Genomic DNA, 18,464 nt, shown 5'->3' on the forward strand with positions numbered 1-18,464 from the left:
GAGATGGTTCTGGTCCCTGAAAGCCCTGATATTGATGTTTGTCCTTGTGGCCCTGACTCGGGAATTGCCCTAGGTTCCATAGGGGTTCTTGATAGTTCTCCATGTGAGCCTAAGGGGCATTCTGACCTATGGGGATCTCTTTGGAGCTTCAAGGTGTTCTGGGAGGTCTCTGAGAAAACTTGTCCTGGTGCCTTGGACTGGTTCAACAGTGGGTTTTGTGTTGGTAAAGACAGTACCGGTGGGCATTGCAAAGGCTTTGGCGTTTCTGAACGGTTCCTGGAAGGCGGTGGGTATCGTTCAGGGAATTTCGGAGGGCTTTCTTCTGGAAATCATGGTTCTGATGGGTGTCACATTGGGGCTTGTAGTACTGATGGGCATGGTTCTGTAGGTTCTGGTTCTGATGGGTCCAGTCTTGTGGGGACTGATTCTGGAATTCGGTCTTGCCGGGCTGTCCCGGTCATCATGAATTATCAGTCGGACTGTTTTGTTGGGAATTTCAGTTTTGAAAAGCGTCTGGAATCCGCTTTTAAGGGCGGGGGTACTGTGATGATCGCTGCTGCAGCAGCTGTTGCTGGAAGTAGTAGTGCTGCAGCTCAGGCAGTTCTGATCTATTTCCATGCAAACTGCATAGCTTTGTCTGTCTTTCCCTGCTGTCAGCTTGTGACTGATTATCATTCACCTGTGTGGGAATCTGCATGTCTGCTCCCATTGGATGACCTCAGTATAAAGATCTGCTTCCTGCAGGGTTTCCTTGGGTTTTCATAGCTTCAGTGTAAGCCAGTCTTGCTGTCGCTTCAGCCCCGACCGTGTTTCTTGTTCTAAAGATACTTTGCTGGTTTTGCATCATATATTGGTTCATTGCCCATATATATGCATACCAGCACGTTTATTATTTTCCTTGTATTTGTGTTACGTTGATACATCAGTGTCGCTGATGTATACGTACACGAACTGTTTATATCCTGTGTGCAGTTAGTCAGCTTTCCAGCACGTTTTGGTAGGTTGCGCGTACCGTGACCACCCGTGCTGAGGTAGTTACCCTGCTCCTGGTTACCGTTTGTGGATTGCGTTCATCTCTGCGAAGAGATAACGAATCCTTCTGAATCCTGTTCTGTTACTGTTTGTGGATTGCGTTCATCTCTGCGAAGAGATAACGAATCCTTCTGAATCCTGTCCTGTTACCGTTTGTGGATTGCGTTCATCTCTGCGAAGAGATAGTGAATCCTTCTGAGTCCTGTCCCCTGTATTACTCCAGTCTTAGTCAGCGTTCCTGCTTATGTCATATATCGGTTCATTGCCGATATATACATATGTTAGTCAGACGTTACAAATAGTTTCATTGATAGCTGTAATTGTAATACGCTAGGAAAACATACTTATTGTATATTTATCTGTGTTACGTTCATCTATCTTAATCCTGCTATTTTCTGACTATCCTGTCCTGTCTTTGTGAGGCACGCCATCGCCGCATCGCATTGGCTGCCTCATTCCAGTCTGTCTGGTTTTGGACGCTTGCTGTCGCTAAGTAGCCGCTAGCTAGCAAGCGTTCATTCTGTCTTCCTGTCCTGATCTCCTCAGTTCTGGTTTATGCGCTCAGCGCTACTTTGCGCTGAGACGTTATAACGAAAGCATTGTTTGTGGCTGTCAGATCTGCACCGGCTCTGTGCGCCACAATCTCCTATTGGAGTCAGTCCTCCCCTCCACTATACTAGGGATAGCCTGTTTCCTTGTGCTAGTGTGTGTACCTCCTCCACGCCAGCTCATGCGTTGCATGCTGACTGTGGAGAATACACCACCAAGCCTTACAACAAGTATGACTAACCTCTGGACACCTAAAGGAGTGTAAATGCTAGGTGCAACTGTAAGGCTATCTCCCGTGGAGCGAGAGACACAGATACTACTGCAGTCAGTGACCACCTGAGGAGCAGGTGGCCTCTGGCTGTGCAGGAACTATCTCTTTAAGAGGAGGAGACAGAGATAATCTTGCAGCCAGTGATTCCCTGATGGATTGGGAATCAGACTGTACTGCAGCCAAGGATTCCCAGATGGACTGGGAATCAGATTGTACTGCAGCCAGTGGACTCCTATGGGGTAGAGGCCACTGGCTGAACTGCAGGAAGGATTCTCTGAGGAGCAGGAGGTCCTTGCAGCTAACTGACACCTGGTGGATTAGTGTCACAGGTAGTACAGTACTTGAGGGATAAGTGACAGTCAGAAGGGTCAGACAGGCCAGGTCGGCAACACACGAGCAGATAAGGTACAGAGACAGAAGGCTGATTCGGTAACCGGGTACAGGCAAGGTTGGCAACTGGTAGACAGATAGGCAGAGGTACCGAATCAGAAAGCAAGAGAGAGGTCAACAGAGCCAGAGGTCATAACAGATATCAAGCACAATCCTAGTCTGAGGTGTGAGGTCCTTGGTCTCGACACCCGGGAACTAGTCTAAAGAATAACACAGTCTCCTATGCTTGGATGTGAGGTCCTTGGTCTCAACACCCTGGAACTGGTCTAAAGTATAACACAGTAATCCTATGCTTGGGTGACGTGTGAGGTCCTTGGTCTCAACACCCTGGAACTGATCTAAAGTATAACACAGTAATGACAAAGTAAACATCAAGAGCGGAATCTGGCTAAGTGTGAATTCCCAGTTCCAACTGGTTCTAACACACTGTAGGATCTGACTGAGGTATGAGTGCTCACACGTAAGTATTCGTAACGGCAGACAACCAGCAACTGACAAGCAAGATCTATATATACTACAGCGCTCCGCAGTGCCGCCCCCAGCCACTCAGCCAATCAGGAATTCTGCTGGAATCAGCTGATCGTCCTGATCAGCTGATACCTCTCCTGCTGGCATAAAGGTCCTGTCTTCTGGCGCACGCGCGCGTAGCTCTCCATCTGTGTGCACTAGAAGGCCCAGGCAAACCAGAAGCATGCTGCTGTGCGGAAACCGCCGGCCTGAACGCGGAGACAGCCGCCCCGCCGCCAGACCGCGCGGCGGCATCTCCGCTATTCATTACATGCTGGTTGAGTGAAGTTACCACTGTTAGGTCACAAATAAATCTTTGATAATCGCATCTGAGTCAGTGTCTGGTGGATCCCTCTCAGCCGTGGCCGAGTGCTAACGGATAAATCGGGTTACAGCGCCGCTGTCAATCACCTCCACGTGGTCCGAGTGTATAGCGCAGGCCCAGAACTACTTCCCCTGCGCAGTACAATGCGGACCACGTGGAGGTGGTTGACAGCGGCGCTCACGCAGGCGCAGTAGAGGGAGACCTGGAGGTCGTCCTCTGCACTGCGAGCGGAGATGTGGCGTGGGACATAGCGGCTGCCAGTGGCTGGAGAAAGCCCCGGGTAAGTGGAGCGGGGGGTAGTCTAGTTTGGTTCCTTTAAAGGGACTTCGAGCAGTGTAAAAACTATGGAAAGATGCATATCATTTTAAAGCTCTCTTTCTCCTCTTTCCAATGATATATAAACCGCTGCCCTACGCCTTTTAGTTTTCGCTATTTTCACGATTGAAATTGCCGCGGCCGCGATTTCAATTGCGAAAATAGAGAAAACTAAAAGGAATAGGGCGACGATTTAGGTGTCGCCAGAAAGAGGAGAAAGAGAGCTTTAAAATGATATCCATCTTTCCATAGTTACATTGTATTACACAGGGCAACTTTTTCTGCTGAATGGAGCTGCTGACACTGGGGAAAGTGTCGTCCTGTGTAATACAATGTAACTATGGAAAGATGGATATCATTTTAAAGCTCTCTTTCTCCTCTTTCTGACGACACCTAAATCTTCGCCCTACGCCTTCTAGTTTTTTCTATTTTTGCGATCGAAATCGTGGCTGCGGCAATTTCAATCGCGAAAATAGCGAAAAATAAAAGGTGTAGGGTGGTGGTTTATATATCATTGGAGAGAGGAGAAAGAGAGCTTTAAAATGATATGCATCTTTCCATAGTTTCTGCACTACTCAGAGTCCCTTTAATGAATATTAAATACTGATTAAATTGCAGACATAACTAAACTCATTCAGGGTACCTCCTGATCATACTTGTCAGGTATTCCTAACTTACATATAACTAAATCAAACTGGTGTATTTGTTTATTTTCAACTTTGATTTTGTTTTGTTTCTTCTTGGCCTACCCTATAGCTACACAATATCTAAAACGCCTGATTTGTCATCTATTATATAAGAATCTATATGGACTCCTTGGCCCATATGCAATTCATTATTTCACCTGAGATTTCTCCTAGGTGATAATTTCTCAACTTGGAAATAAAATGCCTCTTACAGCACCATCAAGCAAACAAATACTCAAAATAATTTTGACAGTATTTTTGCCTACTTTTTGGTACATTTTCCACTGCAAAGTGCTAAAAAGTTAATTTAAATTGAAGAAGTAAAATTATCTCCTGGGAGAAAAATCAGGAGAAAAAGTATATTGCACATGGCCCCTGATGTCCAAACACAGATGCTAAGTGCCCTTTCACACCAGAGGGATTTTTCGGCGTTTTAACGCCACGGCCGAAGTTGGCGTTTTGCTAGGTAAAAGAAAGTCCATAGACTTTCATTTTACCTTTCACATCTAACTCGGCGTTTTGGAGCGTTGCGTTTCAACGCTCCCAGGAGCTTTTTCAGGGCTGTTTACAGCCGAAGTTGTCTGTTGGCGTTTCAATGATAGTCAATGGAAAACGCCAACTTCAGCGTTTTCAAAGAGTTTTCAAAGCGTTGTACAGCTATCTTGTTCACTTATTTTTATAGAAGAAAAAAAAGGACGTTTTTATATGAGCTGTAAAACTCTTTCAAAAGGCTTTGAAAACGCTTTGAAAACGCTATGTATTGGCGTTAAGCAAAAGGCTGACTTTCAGCCTTTTCTACCGCAGCCTCTAGTGTGAAAGAGCTCTAAGGGCCCTTTCACACCAGAGGGATTTTTCGGCGTTTTAACGCCACGGCCGAAGTTGGCGTTTTGCTAGGTAAAAGAAAGTCCATAGACTTTCATTTTACCTTTCACATCTAACTCGGCGTTTTGGAGCGTTGCGTTTCAACGCTCCCAGGAGCTTTTTCAGGGCTGTTTACAGCCAAAGTTGGCTGTTGGCGTTTCAATGATAGTCAATGGAAAACGCCAACTTTAGCCTTTTCAAAGCCTTTTCAAAGCGTTTTACAGCTATCTTGTTCACTTATTTTTATAGAAGAAAAAAAAGGACGTTTTTATATGAGCTGTAAAACTCTTTCAAAACGCTTTGAAAACGCTTTGAAAACGCTATGTATTGGCGTTAAGCAAAAGGCTGACTTTCAGCCTTTTCTACCGTAGCCTCTAGTGTGAAAGAGCCTTGTTTGAAAAATGTAGTCTTGAGAGTTGTACCAATATGGAATGCTAACGGCGACTAACTTCACATTCCTGTGAAGAAGAAAATACAAATGTTTTGAAAAAACGAAACAAATTTCCTGATTTTATGGAGTCCTCAGCTTTCCAAACTGTCTGCATCCATTTCCTTCCCGAACAATATAAATGAGCTCATAAAACCCGTGGCCTTTAGGCTTGCGTCCTGCCAATGAATGCCCTTGTTTAGCTGCTAAATTTCCCAGAATCCTTGGAACTTTTCTCTGCATGTTTTGTTGGGAGATCATGAGGTGACACTAAAAAAAAATCAGCAAAAGTTGCAAGATAAAGAGACACAGAGAGGAGCAAAGTCCTGTAACTTTTGGGCAATAAATGTCTGTCAGTTTCCAGCCAATAGGGAGAGGGGAGGGCGGGGCCAGACTCTGCGCTCTCTTTAAATATCAGAGCTGATCTGGACTACCCATCAGTCAAGGATTTTCCCCAGAATCTTGCAGGTAAGTCCCATCATCTATCTGACTAAATAATGAATTTACAGATCAAACCAGCAGGGGACTTAATTAGGGACTAATCATAGGTAACCTTATGGTGCGGGGCTGCAGTAGTTGCGTTAGATTGTAAGCTTCTAAGGCAAGAAGAAATTATGCAAATCAGTACAAAAAGTAATAATGTAGAAATAGCAGTGATTCATAAACAACACAATTCATGTTACTGCAGTCAGAGCCATAAATATACCTGTTGATTTTTCATATATGCTTTTTTATTACAGTATACTGACATACTCTGCAATGTTTCACCTAATATGACACAAGACATTTTCTATGCTATCAGCAAAGATATTTGTCCTTTATTAATCTTACCTAATTATAAAATTATTATTGTCTTATATTTATTTAGTTCTGAGACTAATAATCCTGTGTGACTGTGGTGAGGTCCATTAGAGTGTAAGATCCTCTGGTGCAGAGACTGATGGGAATGGATCAGTGATCTCTGTACAGTGCTGTGGAATATGTCAGAGCTATATAAATTTATAATAATAATAGTGTGTGACTGTGGTGAGGAGGACATTAGAGTGTAAGCTGATCATTGATCCATTCCCATCAGCCTCTGCACCAGAGGAGCTTACACTCTAATGTCCTCACCACAGTCACACACTATTATTATACATTTATATAGCTCTGACATACTCCACAGCACTGTACAGAGATCACTGATCCATTCCCATCAGTCTCTGCACCACAGGAGCTTACACTCTAATGTCCTCACCACAGTCACACATTATTATTATTGTACATTTATATAGCTCTGACATACTCCACAGCACTGTACAGAGATCACTGATCCATTCCCATCACTCTCTGCACCAGAGGAGCTTACACTCTAATGTCCTCACCACAGTCACACACTATTATTATTGTACATTTATATAGCTCTGACATACTCCACAGCACTGTACAGAGATCACTGATCCATTCCCATCACTCTCTGCACCAGAGGAGCTTACACTCTAATGTCCTCACCACAGTCACACACTATTATTATTATTATACCTTTATATAGCTCTGACATATTCCACAGCGCTGTACAGAGATCACTGATCCATTCCCATCACTCTCTGCACCAGAGGAGCTTACGCTCTAATGTCCTCACCACAGTCACACACTATTATTATTATACATTTATATAGCTCTGACATATTCCACAGCGCTGTACAGAGATCACTGATCCATTCCTATCACTCTCTGCACCAGAGGAGCTTACACTCTAATGTCCTCACCACAGTCACACACTATTATTATTCTACATTTATATAGCTCTGACATATTCCACAGTGCTGTACTGAGATCACTAATCCATTCCTATAAGGGCTCTTTCACATCAGACAACGCGAACAGGAGCCGTTCTCCTGCACGCGTTGTCTGCCTGCGGCGTGTCGTCGGGTATCTGCGGTGCGACGCAATCAGCGGCGGTAGCTGGTAATTAAACCCGACGGAAACCGCCGGCTCGCGGGTGCGTTGGAGGAAAAACTGCGCCCAGGTGCGGAACCGCAACGCATCGAAACGCAGCGTCGAGTGTGAAAGGTAAAATGAAAGTCTATGGACTTTCATCTTACCTTGGTTAACGCAAACGGCTTCCGTTTGCGTTAACGCAGAAAGTCTGCCCTAATGTGAAAGAGCCCTCAGTCTCTGCAGCAGAGGAGCTTACGCTCTAATGTCCTCACCACAGTCACACACTATTATTATTCTACATTTATATAGCTCTGACATATTCCACAGTGCTGTACAGAGATCACTGATCCATTCCTATCAGTCTAATCCAGAATTGTCCAAAACAAAGTCATTTATTCACTGTCTACATTTGCATAACCTTGCATCAACTTGGCATTATTTGTAAGTAGGGAACCTGCACTGTAAGGAATGTACATTAGCTTTTGTTGATATCAACCAATCAAGTAACCTCTCACTATTCAGCTGTTCTAAATGTTAGACCCCATTACACTTTGTTTGAGGGTGCATACACACGTTCAATTATGGTTGGACAATGATTGGCCAAATCTACCACTTCCATGTAGTATGAGGATTTACCTACACAATGTGTTGTCCCCTATACTACGTGGAGGTGGTAAGATTAGCCAATCAAAATTGGATGTTTGTATGCACCCTTTAGGCGGTCACATACATTACAATTGTTTTATTTTGATCGATTCAACCAATCTGATCCAATGTTTTTGGTTGACTGAAAGTTTTGAAGAAATTGTTCGAAATAAAACACACACGTGTTTGAGATGCCTGTAATTTTGAGAAAAAAAGATTGTAAACATTGAAAAGTTGGTTGGTTAAAAACATTTTCCTGCATGGCAACCTTTCACTAAATAACCAACTTCTGATCATTTTGTATTTTCATCAAACTATATTTTCCACTGATTTTTATCACCAGATTCAAACCCTGTATATCTCTCAATATCTTCTGCCATCATCATTCTCTGTTTAGCATTACAATTACCACTGACACCACATTACTACTAACAGGGGAATGTAACATCTCTGTACATCTATCAATATCTCCTGCCATCATCATTCTCTGTTTAGCATTACAGCTACTGCTGACACCACATTGCTACTAACAGGGGGGTGTAACATCTCTGTACATCTATCAGTATCTCCTGCCATCATCATTCTATGTTTAGCATTACAACCACCACTGACACCACATTACTACTAACAGGGGAATGTAACATCTCTGTACATCTATCAATATCTCCTGCCATCATCATTCTCTGTTCAGCATTACAATCACCACTGACACCACATTACTACTAACAGGCTCTAACAGGGGAATGTAACATCTCTGTACATCTATCAGTATCTCATGTCATCATCATTTGCTATTTAGCAGCATTACAATTACCACTGATACCACACTGCTACTTACAGGGGAATGTAACATCTCTGTACATCTATCAGTATCTCCTGCCATCATCATTCTCTGTTTAGCATTACAATCACCACTGACACCACATTGCTACTAACAGGGGGAATGTAACATCTCTGTACATCTATCAATATCTCCTGCCATCATCATTCTCTGTTTAGCATTGCAATTACCACTGACATCACATTACTACTAACAGGGGAATGTAACCTCTCTGTACATCTATCAGTATCTCCTGCCATCATCATTCTCTGTTTAGCATTACAATCACCACTGACACCACATTACTACTAACAAGGGAATGTAACATCTCTGTACATCTATCAGTATTTCCTGCCATCATCATTCTCTGTTTAGCATTACAATTACCACACGTATATTATTTTCACATAACATACTCTTTCCATCTTTCTATTACATTCACACGCTCTTTCATAATTCCTTTTTGTTGTTTATACAAACAATAAATTAAGTTTGAGGGCCCATTCACACGAGAAGCACTTTCTGAGCTTTTTGCGATTGATTAGCGTTTTTTAAAATCGCTCCCATTCACTTTCATTAAAATCGTGGAAAAAAGGGTGGAAAAATCACTGCGATTTTGCGTTCGGGTACGCGAAAATCACAGTGATTTTTCGGTGTTTTTTTACCACGATTTTAATGAAAGTGATCGGTAACGATTTTAAAAAACGCTAATCAATCGCAAAAAGCTCAGAAAAGCGCCTCTAGTGTGAATGAGCCTTCAATATGTACTGAATAGTTATATATATTATTTTCTGGTTGAATACAACTTGGCAATCCGTCACACACACACAAGCAATAGAACACAGCAGTACATGCATCCAGCTACATTTAAGTCGTCAGCAGGTGCTCGTCAGCCAATCAGGATGCACTGTCATACACCCTTTACCTGCCATACCACATCTAGCAGCCATTAGCATTCAGGTGGGAGGCTTCAGTTGGACGCAAATCGCAAGATTGCGTCGCTAGCAGGACCGCCCCGTGCAGGCATCCCTCCCACAGGGGTCCCTCCCTAACCGCTCACCTGTCCGCTATGTCCTAGAGCTGAAAAAAAACGTTTAAAAACACACGATTGGTTCGCACGATGGGCGTCACACACCATACAATTCTTGGTAAAGTTGGTCTGAAATTTCTGACATGTCTAATCTCAAAAAATTGATAAAAAACGGAAATTCAATCAGATTTCTCAATTGAAAACGAAAAATTCTGTAGATTTTTTTGGTACAACAGATAGTTTTAATCAAATTGGGGTAAAGTCAAAAACTGAAATATTGTAACGTGTGTAGCCAACTTTGCACACTGGGGGATGATGAGACTTGTAGTTCCACACAGAGGGGATTAGCTGTGCCTAATGTATAGAATCCATCTGAAAGAAAAATGCTGTCATTACGTCTATTCATTTTTCTGCAGAATCCACAACACTTGGCATCGCAAACATGAAAGTTTTGGCTCTCGTGGTGCTGGTTATCGCCATCAGCGGCTTAGAAGGTAAGACCATCATAGGGTAATAGGCAAAAATGTCATCGTTCAGGTAACCCGACAATCATAAATCAAAGAACAGCTTTTGCATAGGCATGTTCATAGTTTCACATATGCTGTAATCCATCTTAGCCTCTGCAGTCCTTTCTCCAAAGAATGCGGTCTTCTCATTATGTGGCCAAAGTATTTGAGTTTTAACAGTAGTATCATCCCTTATAGTGAACACTGTGGCCTTACTTCTTTAAAGGGATACTGTAGGGGGGTCGGGGGAAAATGAGCTGAACTTACCCGGGGCTTCTAATGGTCCCCTGCAAACATCCTGTGTTGGCGCAGCCACTCACCGATGCTCCGGCCCCGCCTCCAGTTCACTTCTGGAATTTCTGACTTTAAAGTCAGAAAACCACTGCGCCTGCACGCCCGTGTCCTCGCTCCCGCTGATGTCACCAGGAGTGTACTGCGCAGACACAGACCATACTGGGCCTGCGCTGTGCGCTCTTGATGACATCAGCGGGATCGAGGACACGGCAACGCAGGCGCAGCGGTTTTCAGACTTTAAAGTCTGAAATTCCAGAAGTGAACCGTAGGCGGGGCCGGAGCATCGGTGAGTGGCTGCGCCAACACAGGATGTCTGCGGGGGACCATTAGAAGCCCCGGGTAAGTTCAACTCATTTTCCCCTGACCTACCTACAGTATCCCTTTAAAGGACTTTAAAGGGCTTTCATTAACCACCTTAGCGGTATGGACGAGCTCAGCTCGTCCATTACCGCCAGAGGGTGCCGCTCAGGCCCTGCTGGGCCGATTTTGACCAAATAAAAAGCAGCACACGCAGCCGGCACTTTGCCAGCCGCGTGTGCTGCCTGATCGCCGCCGCGAGCAGCGGCGAAAGAGGGTCCCCCCAGCCGCCTGAGCCCTGCGCAGCCGGAACAAGTAGTTCCGGCCAGCGCTAAGGGCTGGATCGGAGGCGGCTGACATCAGGACGTCGGCTGACGTCCATGACGTCACTCCACTCGTCGCCATGGCGACGGAGTAAGCAAAACACGCTCATTGCGGCCTTCCGTGTTACTTTTGGCTGCCGGAGGCGATCAGAAGAACGCCTCCGGAGCGCCATCTAGTGGGCTTTCATGCAGCCAACTTTCAGTTGGCTGCATGAAATAGTTTTTTTTAATTTAAAAAAAACCCTCCCGCAGCCGCCCTGGCGATCTTAATAGAACGCCAGGGTGGTTAATGGACAACTGAATCAGCCCTGTTGTGGTGCATTTTATGTTTTTATACCAGGAAAGTTATAATTCTACATTGGATTCGCTCAGCGGCCCCTGTGGCAGGTGAATGGGTGTCATTGATCAACTCTGCCCTTCCATTGTACTGTTTTATACAGGAAGTCGCGTCAGAGACTAGAGTGAGGAACACACGCTGGAAAGCACGGAAGACGGAAGGTATGTATCAGCCGTTGCCTGTCGCTACCCGGACACTCATTAAGCTGGAGGGGAGCGCAGAGGGGAGAGCCACCGACTGTGGCCATGGCTTTCCCCTCATGCTGCGACCCCTCCAGCCCCCCAAAACGGCCCCGAGCGGGGGCAGGGGTCGCATCCCCTATTGTTACGCCAGTGCTGTTCAGTAACAGCTTTACTGTAACAAAATTTGTAATCTGCTATACAAAAATGCTCCAAAAAAACGCTAGGCATGTTTAGAAAATGTCTCTAAACATGCCTAGAATCGCTCTGAAATCTTCTTCAAAAACCTCTAGCGTTTTGCAGATCTGAGGTTTTTGGTGTGCACTGGGCCTTATTCAGTTCTAACTGTTGCTTCTTGGTTTGCATACAGATTACTCAAAAGAGAAATCACTACTGTTATTATTATTCAGAGGTTTCTCTCCTCTTTTCCTGTCCCCAGCTGGTGTTGTGAAACGAGAGGCGGACGATTTGTTCCAATTTCAGCACTTCAGTGACTTTTTCAGCAAGCTGGGAGAAAGCCTGAAGAAATATGGCGAAGATATCAAAGACAAGTTCAACAACGGCGAGATCCAATCCAACACTGAGTATGTCACCTCTACTTCCTGTCAAATCAAAAATAGCTTTATTGGCATGACCAAGATTTATACAGGCATTGCCAAAATCTGTCTGTGTTACATTGTAATATAGGGCTTGATTCACTAAACTGTGATAACTCATACCACGGCTGCGCTAGCATTTTCACATTTTTGCGCGCAATTGCAAATTTTCATGCGCAATCACGAATTTTTGCCCGCAATTGCGTGCGAAAATTCCCGATTGCATGTAAAAATGCGAAAAAGCGCACAAAAACGTTGGCGCGGCCGTGATATGAGTTATCACGGTTTAGTGAATGAAGCCCATAGTGTGCAGCAATTGTCACTGTGGATTCCTCTCAGTCTGTGGCATGCTGTGACATTGTTTGCAGCGATTGTCACTGTGGATTCCTCTCAGTCTGTGGCATGCTGTGACATAGTGTGCAGTGATTGTCACTGTGGATACCTCTCAGTCTGTGGTATGCTGTGACATTGTTTGCAGTGATTGTCACTGTGGATACCTCTCAGTCTGTGGTATGCTGTGACATTGTTTGCAGCGATTGTCACTGTGGATACCTCTCAGTCTGTGGCATGCTGTGACATAATGTGCAGCGATTGTCACTGTGGATACCTCTCAGTCTGTGGCATGCTGTGACATAGTTTGCAGCGATTGTCACTGTGGATACCTCTCAGTCTGTGGCATGCTGTGACATAGTGTTCAGCGATTGTCACTGTGGATACCTCTCAGTCTGTGGCATGCTGTGACATTGTTTGCAGCGATTGTCACTGTGGATACCTCTCAGTCTGTGGCATGCTGTGACATTGTTTGCAGCGATTGTCACTGTGGATACCTCTCAGTCTGTGGTATGCTGTGACATAGTGTGCAGTGATTGTCACTGTGGATTCCTCTCAGTCTGTGGCATGCTGTGACATTGTTTGCAGCGATTGTCACTGTGGATACCTCTCAGTCTGTGGTATGCTGTGACATTGTTTGCAGCGATTGTCACTGTGGATACCTCTCAGTCTGTGGCATGCTGTGACATAGTGTGCAGTGATTGTCACTGTGGATACCTCTCAGTCTGTGGCATGCTGTGACATAGTGTGCAGCGATTGTCACTGTGGATACCTCTCAGTCTGTGGTATGCTGTGACATAGTTTGCAGCGATTGTCACTGTGGATACCTCTCAGTCTGTGTTATGCTGTGACAGTGTGCAGCGATTGTCACTCTGGATACCTCTCAGTCTGTGGTATGATGTGACATAGTGTGCAGTGATTGTCACTGTGGATACCTCTCAGTCTGTGGTATGCTGTGACATAGTGTGCAGCGATTGTCACTGTGGATACCTCTCAGTCTGTGGAATGCTGTGACATAGTGTGCAGTGATTGTCACTGTGGATACCTCTCAGTCTGTGGTATGCTGTGACATAGTGTGCAGCGATTGTCACTGTGGATACCTCTTCTCATTCTGGGGCATGCTGTGACATAGTGTGCAGCGATTGTCACTGTGGATTCCTCTTCTCATTCTGGGGCATGCTGTGACATAATGTGTAGCGATTGTCACTATGGATTCCTTGTCTCAGTTTGAGGCATCCTGTACTCATTGTCTGACTGTCTTGCTGATCCTCTGCCTCTAATACTTTTAGCCATAGACCCTGAACAAGCATGAAGCAGATCAGATGTTTGACTGAAGTCTGACTGGATTAGATGCATGCTTGCTTCAGGTGTGTGATTCAGACACTACTGCAGCCAAAGAGTTTGGCAAAACAGCCAGGCAACTGGTATTGTTTAAAAAGAAATACATATGGCAGTCTCCATATCCCTCTCACTTCAGGTGTCCTTTAATGAATTTCCCTGATTCAAAAGTCTTGGTTAAAGAACCATTTACCAGTGACAGACACATGTGAAATGTAACCTGAACTCTAGCACAGGATAGAAGAAAAACAGATGAGGAATGCACCCTGTATGTATTTAGAGAGTTTAGCCAGTCTCATCCCCCCTTATCTGAGACTAATCACAAGTGTAATGTGATGTCTCATCTGGCTGGTTGCCTGGGCAGAGCAGCTGATTTGTAGACACAGGATGTTAACCCTATGCCTGCTTCCATGAAAGCAGGAAGCAGACACACTTCAGAATTCTTGCAGGCTTTGTATCAGCTGTAACAAATGTTTTTCTTTAAAGGTTATTATGCTGTTGCTTATATTTTAGAGCAAGTTCTGAGTTCAGGTCCGTATCAATGAATGTCTTGCCAAGAGGTTTCATCAGCTGCCTGAGCTCGTTACATTCTCAGAAGGTCACATGTTGATGATGTCATCACTATTTTTACTGATGCATTTAATAAAGCGATGTTTTCTCTTCTCCGCAGGAAACTGGGCTCACAGATCCAGCAATACTTCGAGCCCATCAGGACCCATGCAGAGTCATGGGCACAGCAGTGGTCTGAGAAAATCAAGCAGTAAACACAAGCTAAACCCCGCCTTGAATGTTGTCTAACATGCCCCTCCCCCCTTCCCCGCCGCACCCATGTCTACTACACCTTTGCTTAATCTTTTGTTACTGTACGACTTTCCTTTTATAATGTATTAAAATAAAACAGCCATTCTTTACCAACTCTGACTCTGCAGTATCATCAGTCACACAACTTATTATAAAGTATTAAAGAATCACTCCACCCAGAACTGATATTTTATACTAGGCTGGGGAGTTACCACCAGTATAAAAGACACAAACCAATACACATATACTGCGCTGATCCATAAAATGGAGTGTATCAAAATGGTGGAGCGCTCCTTAAAGGATACCCGAAGTGACATGTGACGTGATGAGATAGACATGGGTATGTACAGTGCCTAGCACACTAATAACTATGCTGTGCTCCTTTTTTTCTTTCTCTGTCTGAAAGAGTTAAATATCAGGTATGTAAGTGGCTGACTCAGTCCTGACTCAGACAGGAAGTGACTACAGTGTGACCCTCACTGATAAGAAATTCCAACTATAAAACACTTTCCAGGCAGAAAATGGCTTCTGAGAGCAAAAAAGAGGTAAAAAGGGGAATTTCTTATCAGTGAGGGTCACACTGTAGTCACTTCCTGTCTGAGTCAGGACTGAGTCAGCCACTTACTTACCTAATATTTAACTCTTTCAGGCAGAGAAAGAAAAAAAAGGAACACAGCATAGTTATTTGTGTGCTAGGCACTGTACATACACATGTCTATCTCATCAAGTCACATGTCACTTCGGGTATCCTTTAACCTCCTGAGCGGTATGGACGAGCTCAGCTCGTCCATCACCGCCGGAGGCTGCCGCTCAGGCCCTGCTGGGCCGATTTTCTTCAAATAAAAAGCAGCACACGCAGCCGGCACTTTGCCAGCCGCGTGTGCTGCCTGATCGCTGCCGCCCTGCGGCGATCCGCCGCGAGCAGCGGCGAAAGAGGGTCCCCCAAGCCGCCTGAGCCCAGCGTAGCCGGAACAAAAAGTTCCGGCCAGCGCTAAGGGCTGGATCGGAGGCGGCTGACGTCAGGACGTCGGCTGACGTCCATGACGTCACTCCGCTCATCGCTATGGCGACGATCTAAGCAAAACAAGGAAGGCCGCTCATTGCGGCCTTCCTTGTTTATTCTGGGCGCCGGAGGCGATCGGAAGAACGCCTCCGGAGCGCCCTCTAGTGGGCTTTCATGCAGCCAACTTTCAGTTGGCTGCATGAAATAGTTTTTTTTTAATTAAAAAAAAAACCTCCCGCAGCCTCCCTGGCGATCTCAATAGAACGCCGGGGAGGTTAATGATGCAGGATTGGAGGGTTCCCAGGGTTAATAACTTACCTGATCAGCCGCAATTCATTCAGTCAGATGAGGGCTCCGCTCCCCTTGGAAATGTGGGTGTGGCTGGATTTTTTAAAAATGTATGCCAAGGCTCTGGCCATGACCATCTGTCTTGCTACCCACAGTTTGGCACCCTCAGCCCAGGGCCGGCGCTACCATAGAGGCAAAGGAGGCAGCTGCCCCAGGGCCCCAGTGCTTGTATGGGCCCCCAGTGGCTACAAGAGGAAAAAAAAATTCAAATCGGCCTTATAGTTTTTGAGAAAATCGATTTTAAAGTTTAAAAGGAAAAAAAATACACATTTAAAAACCTGCCGACTTTAATGGTTAATAGCAAATCCACCTTAAATGCTAGAAACCCTAAATTTGCAGGATATGTTAAATATGGAATAAGAGGAAAAAAACAATTTTTCAAAAAGACCTTATAGTTTTTGAGAAAATCGATTTTAAAGTTTTGAAGGAAAAAAGTATACTTTTAAATGCGGTAAATGTCACTTTTAGTAGCAAACCTAACAGTAGTGTAATTTTACATGTATCAAACGAAAGCGCAATACATTTCCTGACAGGGTTTCCAGGGGGTCCATACGCAGCCGCAGCACTTTGGCCAGGGATCGCTATACAGCCGCCATATGGCTGTATGAAGATCCCTGGCATTTTTTCCTATTTTCCCAATTTTTTTTTATGTTTAGAGTGCGGGAATTAAAAAAAAAATGATGTGGGGTCCCCCCTCCTGAAACTTTTTAACCCCTTGTCCTCCATGCAGGCTGGGATAGAGTGTCGAGCTCCAACCGATTGGGACTTCACACCCAGACTATACCAGCTGCAAAAAAGGTCCCCTAATGCCGATTTTTGTTCCGGGGTATCTGTTGGGGGGGCCCCCCAGGTTTATTTTGCCCTGGGGCCCCATTGTTGCTTAAAACGGCCCTGCCTCAGCCTGATTGGTGGCTGCCGAGCTGGGGGCAGGCCACGGCTACACAGGCGAAGGAAGTGCTTTGGAAGACTTTGGGAACATGGCTTGACATGAAAGGTTAGGGCCCCTCATTCAATCCACTTTTTCTCCTAGGTGATATTTTCACATGTTGTCAATAAAAATGCTTTTTAAGCCACCAGCAAGCAAGAAAATGCTCAGAATAATTTTGACAGGAATTTTTAACCTGCTTGTTGGTATTCTTTCAAATGCGGAGGGCTGAAAAAAATAAATAAATAAAATATATATATGTATATATATATATATATATATATATATATATATATATATATATATATATATAAATCGCAGCAGCAATCAGATGCCACCAACAGAATGCCACCAACAGAAAGCTTTGTGTTGGTGGCATTTGTTGGTGGCACGAAAAATCTAGCTGCAAACAGCTTCAACAGTAGATGATTATTGCTGTGATACAATGAGAGTGGCCATATTCTGCTTGTAAACATTACACACAGGCAAGCTGCTCTGCATCTCCACCCCTCAGCCTGTGAAAACTTCACTCCCCTCTCCACCTCCCCTCTGCCTCTGAAATCTCTGGCTAGTATCCTCCTCCTCCTGCCCAGACTGAGCTCCCATAAGCCCTTGGTACATGGGTCTGAGAGTGCCAAGGCACTGGAGAAGCTGTGGGCGAGGCTTGTTTATTTTATAGGGAACTAGCTGATTGCCTGGCATTGCCCGGGTATGTATTTGGCTGGTGTTGGCTCCGCCCACTTTTCTAACCCTAACACACAATGACTCAATTACCTAGTTTGTGAGCTTTGCAGTATTTGGCATCAATAATTTGCATTAAAATGAAATAAATCTGATTTGCTGTGGCTCCACCCTCTTTTCGGAATTTTAACCCCAGTCACCCAATGACCAACTGTACCAGGTTTTAAGCTTGTGTCCTTAACAGTGCAAGAATGGCAGCAATTGAATATTCCCCTTGAAAAGCAATAATTGAATTTGGATTGGCTTTTGTAGGCTCCACCCTCTTTTATGAATATTAATCCCAGTCACCCAGTGACCAACTGTGCAAAGTTTGAGAACCCTACCGTTAACAGTGTAAGAATGGCTGCAGTTTACATTTTCCCAGTGAAATTTGTATTTGTCTCCGCCCACTGATGACCCAGCATTGCCTGCGTATGTATTTGGCTGGTGTTGGCTATGTCCACTTTTTGTAACAGTAACAGACAATTACTTAATTACTCAATGACCAAATTTGTGAGCTTTGCAGTCTTTGGCATCAATAATTTGCATTGAAATGAAACAAATCTGATGGGCTGTTTGTGTCTCCACCCCTTTTCTGAATTTGAACCACAGTCACCCAATAAATAACTGTAACCCAGTTTGGGGCTTGTGCCATTAACAGTGCAAAAATGGCAGTAATGAAATATTTC

General features: G+C 44.6%; 1 protein-coding gene across 1 annotated transcript; it reads left to right on the plus strand.

The window, feature by feature from the left end:
• Nucleotides 1–5,731: 5,731 nt before the first annotated feature.
• On the plus strand, nt 5,732–14,893 carry APOA2 (apolipoprotein A2). Its single transcript, XM_068252247.1, has 4 exons — nt 5,732–5,831; nt 10,195–10,272; nt 12,154–12,298; nt 14,649–14,893. Exons 2-4 carry the CDS (start codon nt 10,221–10,223, stop codon nt 14,740–14,742), a joined length of 291 nt encoding a protein of 96 aa, XP_068108348.1. The 5' UTR covers nt 5,732–5,831; nt 10,195–10,220; the 3' UTR covers nt 14,743–14,893.
• Nucleotides 14,894–18,464: the final 3,571 nt, after the last annotated feature.

The sequence above is a fragment of the Hyperolius riggenbachi genome, chromosome 9 (assembly GCF_040937935.1).
Source record: "Hyperolius riggenbachi isolate aHypRig1 chromosome 9, aHypRig1.pri, whole genome shotgun sequence".
NCBI lineage: Eukaryota > Metazoa > Chordata > Amphibia > Anura > Hyperoliidae > Hyperolius > Hyperolius riggenbachi.

What these genes read in the sequence shown, in the direction of transcription:
- APOA2 (XM_068252247.1), top strand. Translation starts at nt 10,221, where the DNA reads ATGAAAGTTTTGGCTCTCGTGGTGCTGGTTATCGCCATCAGCGGCTTA. An exon ending in CGCCATCAGCGGCTTAGAAG is followed by an intron (nt 10,273 to 12,153) that starts GTAAGACCATCA and finishes TCCTGTCCCCAG; the next exon opens with CTGGTGTTGTGAAACGAGAG. An exon ending in GAGATCCAATCCAACACTGA is followed by an intron (nt 12,299 to 14,648) that starts GTATGTCACCTC and finishes TCTTCTCCGCAG; the next exon opens with GAAACTGGGCTCACAGATCC.